Here is a 12,500-nt window from a genome sequence, read left to right on the forward strand (position 1 = left end):
CACACTGCACATCGGCACCACATTACACTATTACACACACACACACACACACACACACACACAAACAAACTTGCGTAAATAAAACATCCGTCTTTTTGTGTGTGTGTGTGTGTGTGTGTGTGTGTGTGTGTGTGCTTGTTCCTCTGTGAACAACTCATAAACACAGACCATTCTCACTCTCTCCCTAATCCCCACATGTAGCTACAGGATGTTTACACCACTCACACACACACACACACACACCCACACACACACACACACACACACACGCTCACACGGGTTCAAACGCTGCTCTCAACTGCTCTCCAGACCTGCTCTGCTGTCAACAACTCTGTTAGTCCTTAGAGAATCCTGCTGATTCTCCCAGACTATAATACTCCCCCTCTCTCTCTCTCTCTCTCTCTCGCTCCCCCTCTCTCTCTCTCTCTCTCTCTCTATCTCTCTCTCTCTATCTCTCTCTCTCTCTCGTGCCGTGCTTCTCTCCTCCTCTCTCTGTCCTCATTAAGGGTATTTCCTTGTTGCTACAGATCTGGAGATTAGGAAGCGATAGAGTAGGTTCAGCGCCGTCGACTGTGAGGGGTGAGACGGCAGGCATGCGTGACGAGGTTGCTGGGGGATTGTGGGGGATTGGCTTTGGACGCACCAGTTACAGGAGCCGTCACTCTGCCATCGTACGTCAACGGACTGACGGAGAGTAGAACACGGTTTTCTGACGGTGGCCAGAGCAGAGTGACTGTGTGTGTGTGAGAGCCATGTCGTGGAGGTGAGAAGCTCTGGCAAACGTTCACAAGGTCTCAGGATTATCAGAGTATGAGGCTCATTAACATTTAAATGTTCCTCTTGTATGTGTATCTCCAACCGCAGTGCTTTAGCAACGCTGTCCCAAGCTCCACACACAGTGGATCGGTGTGTGTGTGTGTGTGTGTGTGTGTGTGTGTGTGTAAGACTGCAGTATGAAATGTCTGTCCCTTGTGCGCAGTAGATAACAACACGTATAAGAACAAAACAATGACATAGCAGTAAACAGTAGTTAATCAGTGAGTCACGTCACACACACACACACACACACACACACACACACACACACACACCCCAGACACAAATTCTTTGATATATGTATAATCTGTTCCTCCCGGTCTCCCAGGAGGGGCTTCTGGGTAATAATAATTGTTTGTGTAGAACTTTTAACAGCAGACTGTCAGACAGAAGCTTTTCAGACTCCCAAGTCCAGACCCCTAAGGAGAGACACGAAGGTAACAGTGGTGAGGGAGAACTCCAGATTCACACCCATGACAGCAAGATTCAAACCCACGACAGCAAGATTCACACCCACGACAGCAAGATTCAAACCCACGACAGCGAGATTCACACCCACGACAGCGAGATTCACACCCACGACAGCGAGATTCACACCCACGACAGCGAGATTCACACCCACGACAGCGAGATTCACACCCACGACAGCGAGATTCAAACCCACCACAGCAAGTCACACCCACGACAGCGAGATTCACACCCACGACAGCGAGATTCACACCCACGACAGCGAGATTCACACCCACGACAGCGAGATTCACACCCACGACAGCGAGATTCACACCCACGACAGCGAGATTCACACCCACAGCAGCGAGATTCAAACCCAGGTTGCGCTGCCTTGTTCTGCTTTTATAGCAAGTTACTGATAAAATCCTGCCATGGTGACCTGTTGACCTTTTCAGGCTGACCCAGTGGGTGCTGAGATAGACTAGTGTATGGTTAACAATATTTATTCCTAAACCGTGCGTGTGTGTGTGTGTGTGTGTGTGTGTGTGTCTGGCCTAGTTTGCTTATCAGAGCTTGGACAGACTCTCCCTATTTGAATTTCAAAAAGGCCAGTTGGATGAATGTGGTGTTCACTGAGGTCTAGTACCTGAATCTCTCTGCATCTCTTTTCTTTTCCTGTGTGTGTGTGTGTGTGTGTGTGTGTGTGTGGGGCTACTCTGATCCTGTTACTGGATTTGAATTCATCACATTTGTCTCCTTTCCTTTTCACCCATACACACAGTATAAACCCACACTGCCATGAATAGAACATGAGTCAGGGGGAAAAGTGGACCTCGCCAAACACTGTCCCCTCCAGCCAGGGTGTGCTATACCACATAGAGAACACCACACCATGTGTGGTTCCTCAGGTATAAGTTTCCGTGTGTGGGGGTTTTGTCGATACATTTACCTTGACTAAACAGTTTGTACCAGTTTTATTCCCTAGTCCATGCACCCGAAGAACTGTTTATGCAGCTCCCTGTGTGTGTGGATTACCTCGTATGTGTAGATGATTAATGTCTGGCTCATTTGCCGTGACTTCACTTATCGACTGACTGACTGACAGACAGACAGACCGACTGACCTATTGGGACCTAGTGGCCCACTGATTCTAAATAGTTCTTGTTCTGCACAATTGTTATGGCCTGTCTCTCTCTCTTTCCCCCTCTCTCTTTCTCTGTCTCTCTCTCTCTCTCTCTCTTTCCCCCTCTCTCTTTCTCTGTCTCTCTCTCTCTCTCTCTCTTTCCCCCTCTCTCTTTCTCTGTCTCTCTCTCTCTCTCTCTCTTTCCCCCTCTCTCTTTCTCTGTCTCTCTCTCTCTCTCTCTTTCCCCCTCTCTCTTTCTCTGTCTCTCTCTCTCTCTCTCTCTTTCCCCCTCTCTCTTTCTCTGTCTCTCTCTCTCTCTTTCTCTCTCTCTCCCCATCTCTCTCTCTCTCCCCCATCTCTCTCTCTCTCTCTCTCTCTCTCTCTCTCTCCCCCCATCTCTCTCTCTCTCCCCCATCTCTCTCTCTCTCTCTCCCCCATCTCTCTCTCTCTCTCTCTCCCCATCTCTCTCTCTCTCTCTCTGTCTCTGTTCTTTTCTTCTGACACAGAGCTTTATTTGAGGTTTTCAGGATAAAAGGTGAACTGCATGTGTATCACAGGCCCAAGTCGTGTGTGCGTGTGTGCGCACAACAGGCCTCAGCAACTTGAACAGTGCAGATGAACACTAACCCCTGCGTTCTCCACTCATCTGATGGTCTGATCAGGGACTCAGGAACCTCCTCCTGATGTCTGATTAGACTGAACAGACGTGTGCTGTCTGGCTCTGCGCTCGGACAGATCTGGTGGTGTTTGGCAGGTTTTAGGACACACAGCTGTCAGGAATACGAAAATAAGTAATTTCTCTCTCCCTCAATCTTCCTCTCCCTCTCTTCCTGTCTTTTTTCTTTGTCTCACTCTCTCTTTCTCTCTCACTCTGTTCTTCAGTGCTATATTTGATAAAACAAGGCATTATGGGCTGTATTTGGTTGCCTGGTAACCCTCCATTTGACTGGAAAACATGAAATGAGGAGGAAACCTTGTGTGACCCAGAGTTCATCTCCCATCACCGTGCGTGCGCACACACACGCACACACACACACGCATGCACGCAGACAGACAGAGACAGCAGGACACCTAACGTATGCGTTAGACTGACTCATGGGCACATTTATAGTCCTACAGCACCGTTCATAAGGGCCATTTATAACAGAGAAACTGAAGCCAGAAACACAATCAAAACCTGAAAACTTGTGTTGATTCTACATTATGAGGGATGTAAACAGTGCCAAGCCCCTCCCCCTTGTCATTTAAACTGGACGCCAAGCCCCTCCCCCTTGTCATTTAAACTGGACGCCAAGCCCCTCCCCCTTGTCATTTAAACTGGAATTCCAAGCCCCTCCCCCTCATCATTTAAACAGTGCTAAGCCCCTCCCCCTTGTCATTTAAACAGTGCCAAGCCCCTCCCCTTGTCATGTTTCATGTCTCATGATGATGATTTGAGCCTGAAAACTACAAGCAAGTCACATTTGCATATTTCTTCTCCTGAGCACAATAAACCGACTCCATAGAGACTCAATAACAACCCCCAAAAAAGCAACCAACAAACAAAACATCTGCTGGTGAGGATGTTCCAGCTCCAGCATCTGATTCAGAAAGTGTCTGATTACGATAGCGTCAGGTGATGGAGCTGTTGTCCCGGGGAGTTTGGGGCGATGAGTTTGTTAGGAGGGCAGCCCCCTCCCCGGAGCCGGCCTCGTTAGCCTCGTTCTGTTGGACTGGTCCTCATTTGGAGCTCTGCGTGCAGCGGGGAGAACTTCAGAACTTCACACGTGTTTAGAGAGACATGACACAGAGAAGAAAAGGAGAGAGAAGGATGAGGGAAGGAATGTATGTGTGTGTGTGTAAGTAACGAGCAGCCCTCACACGGCGCCCCCTGCTGTCTGACCTACTAAAAGGCGATCAGACGAGATCGGATGTTGTTTATGCTGTTTGGATGTCAGTATGGTGTGTGACTCAGGCGTTGCCACGGCAGCAGGGAGAGAACTATGAAGTTTGAGATGATGGGGAACGTCTCTTCTTGGAGTGAGTGAGTGTGAGTGTGTGTGTGTGTGTGTGTGTGTGTGTGTGGTACTGTGATGGGTTTCATGACGGGATGAGTTAGATAGACCACAGTATTATTAATGCAGGTCTGTGTGTGTGTGTGAGAACCACAGTGTTATTAATGAAGGTGTGTGTGTGTGTGTTTGAAAGGCCACTACTCTCACTCCATCTCCTGAGTCTCACTCACATCCATTTAGCAACCTGCTACTTAGGACCAGAGGGAGGGAGAGAGGTTTAGTCCGTGTGCTTCAGTCCCCAGACATCATGTTATTCTGATACCCTCAGACTTTGGTTTGAACCGCAGCTGTGCTGCATGGCATTGTTTATAGTCCAGCGAGGTGGTAAAGCCTGTGGGGGGGGCGTGGCTGTGGTGTGAGGGGCGTGGTATTGTGGGTTAGGGGGTGTGGCTGTGGCGTGAGGAGGTGTGGTATTGTGGGTTAGGGGCGTGGCTGTGGCATGGGGGTGTGGTATTGTGGGTTAGGGGGCGTGGCTGTGACATGGTATTGTGGGTTAGGGGGCGTGACTGTGGCCTGGTATTGTGGGTTGGGGGCGTGGCTGTGGTATGAGGGTGCGTGGTATTGTGGGTTAGGGGGGCGTGGCTGTGGTGTGAGGGGCGTGGTATTGTGGGTTGGGGGGGCGTGGCGTGGGGGCCAGCACAGGAGTCAGGTTGTTAAAGGTTGAAGAAAAGAGTGATTTTGGCGTGTTGGGTGCACAGAGAGCAGGCCAGAATCAGGGCATGATGGGAGTGTGAACACATGCCTGCCGCAATTACACAGTTAATCCATCCATCATATACACAGTCACACTCTCTCCATTGCCCTGTCCTCCTCTCTCTCTCTCTCTCTCTCTCTCTCTCTCTCTCTCTCTCTCTCTCTCTCCCTCTCTCTCTCATGCTCCCATTTTTTGTTTCATTTTTGTCCTGCATTCTGTTGGTCCCCCCCCCCCCCCCGCAATTTCTCTTTCTTTGAGACCTAATCTCACTGTTTGTCACACTCTCACGTGCAGACACACACACACACACACACACACACACACACACACACAAAGTTGCAGTCTTGTGCTGGACTAGATAAAGACTCAGGTGCTAAGTCGTCATTGTAAGACTGTATCTTGTGTGACATTAAAGGCAGCGTATGTGTGGTGTTAAAAACTACTGAGCTGGACTTCAGGTTTTAAATTTAGTGGCAGTAACAAGAATGTAATACCCCTTAGAGCCTGTGCACTTACCCTGGATTAGACCCTGTACATTTACCCTGGATTAGAGCCTGTACATTTACCCTGGATTAGAGCCTGTACACTTACCCTGGATTAGAGCCTGTACATTTACCCTGGATTAGTGCCTGTACACTTACCCTGGATTAGAGCCTGTACATTTACCCTGGATTAGTGCCTGTACATTTACCCTGGATTAGTGCCTGTACATTTACCCTGGATTAGTGCCTGTACACTTACCCTGGATTAGAGATTAGAGCCTGTACATTTACCCAGGATTAGAACCTGTACATTTACCCAGGATTAGAGCCTGTACACTTACCCTGGATTAGAGCCTGTACATTTACCCTGGATTAGAGCCTGTACATTTACCCTGGATTAGTGCCTGTACATTTACCCTGGATTAGTGCCTGTACACTTACCCTGGATTAGAGCCTGTACATTTACCCTAGATTAGTGCCTGTACACTTACCCTGGATTAGAGCCTGTACATTTACCCAGGATTAGAGCCTGTACACTTACCCTGGATTAGAGCCTGTACACTTACCCTGGATTAGAGCCTGTACATTTACCCTGGATTAGTGCCTGTACACTTACCCTGGATTAGAGCCTGTACATTTACGCAGGATTAGAGCCTGTACACTTACCCTGGATTAGAGCCTGTACATTTACCCTGGATTAGAGATTAGAGCCTGTACATTTACCCAGGATTAGAGCCTGTACACTTACCCTGGACTAGAGCCTGTGCATTTACCCTGGATTAGAGATTAGAGCCTGTACATTTACCCAGGATTAGAGCCTGTCCACTTACCCTGGATTAGAGGCTGTACATCTACCCTGGATTAGAGATTAGAGTCTATACACTTACATTGGATTAGAGATTAGAGCCTATACACTTACATTGGGTAAGAGATTAGAGCCTGTACACTTACCCTGGAGAGTGGCAGGAGTGTGCAGTGTTGAGTTCGCACTCTGAAGAGTGCTAACCTGAGGGCGGAGTCTGAGTGTAACGTGTGGTGTTGGTGTTTATCTGAGCGTGTTCACACTATGATTAGTGTCAGGTGACCGGAGCGATTCAGGATTGATTCAGGAGATCTGGTCTTCCGAACGGCACCTTCTGCATTTCCTGTCTGCAGTGAAGTGTGAGAATGATCAGAAGCTCAGCTTGGAGTAGTGTGTGTGTGTGTGTGTGTGTGTGTGTGTGTGTGTGTGTGTGTGTGTGTGTGGTGCAAAACCTCTACCCAGGAAATGCGATGCTAACGAAAATGGCAAGCGGTGAAATGTGCAACCTGTGGGCTATGACAGCAGCCGCTCTGAGCACAGGGCATTGTGGGATACATCATTTTCTTCCCCATCTGACTGAATATGAAACGAAGAATAGCAGTGTGTTTCATACGCACACACACACACACACACACACACACACACACACACGTCACAATTTTACTCTTGTTGATTTTTTATTTTTTTACTCCTGCTGGTTGCAGCTGTGTGTGTACTGGTTTGTGTGTACTGGTTTACGTGCATGTGTGACTGTGGTTATGGGGGGGTGTGGGTTATGTGGATGGAGGTGTGGGGGTGTGTGGAATGGGGGGGTGTGGGGTATGTCGGTGTGTGTGTGTATGTGTGTGTGTAATAGTCCCTTAAACACTCCCCACACACACACACTCTCCCCACACACACATGTTCTCTACACACATCCTCCACACAGACCTCCATCCAATCCCCGCGCTCCCCCCAGGGTGTGACGGGTCGTAATAACTGCGGTGGCCGTGGTGCTAACGTCCTCGTTATCTCCAGCTCTGACAGGAGCCTGAGAGAGGACCACTAATGCTTAATAAAGAAATACATTCAGAAATGGCCAAGAATGAAATTAAATGTTTTCACAAACACACACACACACACACACGCCTTTTTCAGCTGCATCAAGTTAAGGTCTGAGATAAATAGGGTTTTGTCAGAGAACTGTAGCTTTCATCTGGCAATTTAATGTGGCTTTTGCACAACTATTGATCAACACAAAGAGAGAGAGAGAGAGATGGAAGGAAAGAGGAGGAAGAGAGAGATGGAGGGATGAAAGCGAGGGTGAAGAGAGGAGCACAGATCTGCACAGGTAATTGTTGGCAATAACACATTTAGTTTTTGTGTGTGCGCGCATGTTCAGCAGAGTTGCAGTAAAGTGTGATGTATATTAAAATGGAGGTTGGTGAAGGGTTGGCTTTATTTGGGCTGAATTAGCTATGTGGGAGCAATGTGATTGGTCTAGCCACCCGTAGAACACTGCTGTGGGACGTCTGTGATTGGTCAGGATGCTCACAGGACACAACAGGACTCCCTTTACGTCCTGCCGCCTGCTGTGTTATCAGGGTAACGTGACGTTAACAAAGGATTATCGTGCCATCCTAGTGTGGAGAATTCTCTTGCTATCCTGCGTGTTTGTGGCTGGGCGTGACAGACTGTGTGTGTGTGTGTGTGTGTGTGTGGGAGTTGATGGGGCATATCGAGTCAGAGATGTTAATTTCTGCTCAATGCGTGTTGCTGCCTGCCTGCCATTTAAAGTGATGGAGGACGTCAGAAACCTATTCCAGCTTCTCATTTACACACACACACACACACACACACACACACACACACACAGACTGTCTGTCACCCCCCCCCCCCCCCTTCTGTTGGACATGCTGTGTGTGTGTGTGTGTGTGTGTGTGTGTGTGTACACCTCAGTCTGCTCTCAGCTCAGTTCTCTTCCTTCTCTGATTCTCTCTCTTGGTGAGACATGTAGAGTAGAGCGCACACAGCGAACAGAGCCGTGCAGTTAGACCTGCAGCATTTATATCAAGACTAATCACGGAGAGCGACCAGAGCTTTACCCAGAAGCCATCAGGGAGTACAAAGAATGGAAAAACAACATGTCCCAGAATGCAGTGCATCACTGAACTCACTGAGCAAAAGAATGCTATGGACTAGAGTCGGGAGACGCTGAGTGTTTGGCTCCTCCCACTGTACGCCGCCACCCCTACAGAACACAACTGCTGAACTGTGGGAGAGTTCTAGAATAATAATTTTCCCCCCCAAAATATAATGAGATCTGTCTGGAAGCATTCTTTCATCTGTGTATATCTGTGTGTGTGTGTGTATCTGTGTGTGTGTGTGTGTGTGTGTGTGTGTGTATATCTGTGTGTGTATATCTGTGTGTGTGTGTGTATATCTGTGTGTGTGTGTGTGTGTGTGTGTATCTGTGTGTGTGTGTGTGTGTGTGTGTGTGTGTATCTGTGTGTGTGTGTATCTGTGTGTGTGTATATCTGTGTGTGCGTGTGTGTGTGCGTGCGCGTGCGGTGCTCATGTCTTTAAGCCTTGCGTGTTTCCATCAGGTGTTTTCGTGAGTGTTGTCCTGATGGGCATCCCCTGTCACTGTCTCACTCCTCCTCCCCTGTGAGTGGCACGTACACACACACAATCACTCATTTCCTCCTCTCACGCCTGCTGCATGTCTCCCCCACTGCTTGTGTGTGTGTGTGTGTGTGTGTGTGTGTGTGTATAAGGGAATGGGGATGAACCTGTGTGTCAAGTGGCTTGAAGCATGTGACTCATAGAAATTGAATTTTAGTCTCTCACCTCTTCAGAACTCTTATTAAATGCATGGAACAGAAAGTGTGTGTGTGTGTGTGTGTAATAGGGTGAGTGAAGGGGTCAGGAGGCTGTTTGCTCTGTTGCCGAGTTGCTGTGGCGATGAGGAGGGACCAGGCACTAAATAAGTCCTGACAATTGTTTTGTCGTCTCAGAGGGTCAGTGGAGGCAGAGCTGCAAATTACAAACCAAATTCACTTACGCACACGCACTCGCACACAGACACGCACGCGCACACAGACACGCACGCGCACACAGACACGCACTCGCACACAGACACGCACACAGACACACATGCACTCGCACACAGACACGCACTCGCACACAGACACGCACGCGCACACAGACACGCACGCGCACACAGACACGCACTCGCACACAGACACGCACACAGACACACATGCACTCGCACACAGACACGCACTCGCACACAGACACGCACGCACACACACACACAAACACGCACTCACACACAGACACGCACGCACGCACACACACACACTCTCTCTCTCTCTGGGTGTATGAATATGTATATAACAGACCAGTTCATTCCTCTGTGTGTATATAACAGACCAGTTCATTCCTCTGTGTGTATATAACAGACCAGTTCATTCCTCTGTGTTTATATAACAGACCAGTTCATTTGTGTTTATATAACACACCAGTTCATCTCTCTGTGTGTATATAGCGCGTCAGTTCGTCTCTGTGTTTATATAACGCACCAGTTCGTCTCTGTGTTTATGTAAAGCACCAGTTCATCTCTCTGTGTTTATGTAAAGCACCGATTCATCTCTCTGTTTGTATATAACCCACCAGTTCGTCTCTGTGTATGTATATAGCGCACCAGTTCGTCTCTCTGTGTGTATAAAGCGCACCAGTTCGTCTCTGTGTGTGTATAACACACCAGTTTGTCTGTTTATATAACACACCAGTTCGTCTGTATGTATATAGCACACCAGTTCGTCTTTGTGTGTGTGTGTGTATATAGCGCACCAGTCCGTCTCTGTGTGTATATAGCGCACCAGTTCGTCTCTGTGTTTATATAGCGCATCAGTTCGTCTCTGTGTTTATATAGCGCACCAGTTCGTCTCTCTGTGTTTATATAGCGCACCAGTTTGTCTCTCTGTGTTTATATAGCACACCAGTTCGTCTGTGTGTGTGTGTGTGTGTGTGTGTGTATATAGCGCACCAGTTCGTCTCTGTGTTTATATAGCGCACCAGTTCGTCTCTCTGTGTTTATATAGCGCACCAGTTCGTCTCTCTGTGTTTATATAGCGCACCAGTTCGTCTCTCTGTGTTTATATAGCGCACCAGTTCATCTCTCTGTGTTTATATAGCGCACCAGTTCGTCTCTGTGTTTATATAATGCACTAGTTCGTCTCTCTGTTTATATAAAGCACCAGTTCGTCTCTGTGTTTATATAGCGCACCAGTTCGTCTCTGTGTTTATATAGCGCACCAGTTCGTCTCTGTGTTTATATAGCGCACCAGTTCGTCTCTGTGTTTATATAATGCACCAGTTCGTCTCTGTGTTTATATAGCGCAACAGTTCGTCTCTGTGTTTATATAGCGCACCAGTTCGTCTCTCTGTGTTTATATAGCGCACCAGTTCGTCTCTGTGTTTATATAAAGCTCCAGTGCATCTCTCTGTGTTTATATAGCGCAGCAGTTCATCTCTCTGTGTTTATATAAAGCTCCAGTGCATCTCTCTGTGTTTATATAAGCTCCAGTGCATCTCTCTGTGTTTATATAAGCTCCAGTGCATCTCTCTGTGTTTATATAACGCACCAGTTCAGCTCTGTGTTCAGGGGTTTATCAGTACAGTACAACACTATATAATCTCTTATAGAATAGATTTGAATCATATTAGGAGAATTCTGTTAGACAGCCTCACATTCTCTCTAACCCCCCCCCCTCTCTCTCTCTCCCTCCCTCCCTCTCTCTGTCTCATGAGAGATTTTTAGTGACATTAATTCAGACACTTATTAGGCAGTTTGTTTTATCATCTATTTATTATGTATTTATGCCATAAGGTCATAACCTCATCTGCTGAGAAAGACAGGTAGAGAATTGTTTGGAGAGTATGACACACACACACACACACACACACCACACACACACACACACACACCACACACACTCACACATGTGCGCGCGCGGTCTCTGTGTTTGGGCAGTGTGACTTTTTTTTGCATCTCTGGAATTTTGTTGTTGCCAAGTTGTTGTAACACACACACACACACACACACACACACTGTTTGTGCAGTTTTTTAGTCTACGTTCAGCCATCATTAGACCATTACATTGGCTGTGTGTGTGTGTGTGTGTGTGTGTGTGTGTGTCTTAGCACAGGTGATCCAGATGTGTTAACTCTGTACTGCAGAATGCCAGCATCCTGTTTGTCGTCTGATAACCTCACAATGTCAGAGCTGTCGCACACTAAAGGGGTCAGCTCTGACACGTCACAGATATGGCGGCGGTTCAGGTCATATGTACAGTGCGCGTGTGTGTGTGTAGCTGTATGTGCAGGTAAATTGCATGGATAGTAACCAGCTGTTCTGGTGGGAGGAAGGGAGAGAGAGAGATGTATGTGGGAAGTATTAGTTTGATTTGGGCTTTTTAATTGTTTGCGTTCATTTTACTTAATTCATCATTCATTTCATTCTTGACCTCGATCAGATTCCTTTGTCATTTGCTGAAACAGTTCCGAGTGTGTCCCACTCTGCGTACGTCCAGCAGCCGGCGTTGTGCCTGGGACCCGCCCCTAAAAGCTGGCCCCGCCTCCCCTCTCTCCTCAGAGCCAATGAGAACCCCCAAGAGCCTGAAGATCGCGCAGACGCAGGCGCGCTTCATCGCGGTGGACTGGGAGTCACTGGGCTACAACATCACACGCTGCCACACCTTCAACGTCACCATCTGCTACCACTACCAGCGTGGCGGGAACGGGAGCCGCAGGGCGTGTCTGGACATGGACCCCAAAGCGCCCCGCCACGTGGTGCCTGCCCTGCCTCCCTACACCAACGTGAGCCTGCGCATGATCCTCACCAACCCAGAGGGCCGCAAAGAGAGTGACGAGACCGTCATCCAGACAGATGAGGATGGTAGGTGTGTGTGTGTGTGTGTGTGTGTGTGTGAGTGTGTGTGTGTGAGTGTGTGTGTGAGTGTGTGTGAGTGTGTGTGTGTGAGTGTGAGTGTGTGTGTGTGTGTGAGTGTGTGTGTGTGTGTGTGTGTGTGTGTGT

General features: G+C 48.2%; 1 protein-coding gene across 13 annotated transcripts in view; it reads left to right on the forward strand.

Annotated features, from left to right (window-relative positions):
* ptprk (protein tyrosine phosphatase receptor type K) overlaps positions 1-12,500 on the forward strand; it is a 91,788-nt gene that overhangs the window by 48,181 nt on the left and 31,107 nt on the right. For all 13 annotated transcript variants that reach the window (XM_027030391.2, XM_027030390.2, XM_027030395.2 and 10 more), the window contains exon 9: positions 12,060-12,362. In XM_027030391.2, coding sequence (XP_026886192.2) covers positions 12,060-12,362 — 303 coding nt within the window. The remainder of the gene's footprint in view (positions 1-12,059; positions 12,363-12,500) is intronic.

This window comes from Electrophorus electricus, chromosome 8 (assembly GCF_013358815.1).
Source record: "Electrophorus electricus isolate fEleEle1 chromosome 8, fEleEle1.pri, whole genome shotgun sequence".
In the NCBI taxonomy this organism is placed as follows: domain Eukaryota; kingdom Metazoa; phylum Chordata; class Actinopteri; order Gymnotiformes; family Gymnotidae; genus Electrophorus; species Electrophorus electricus.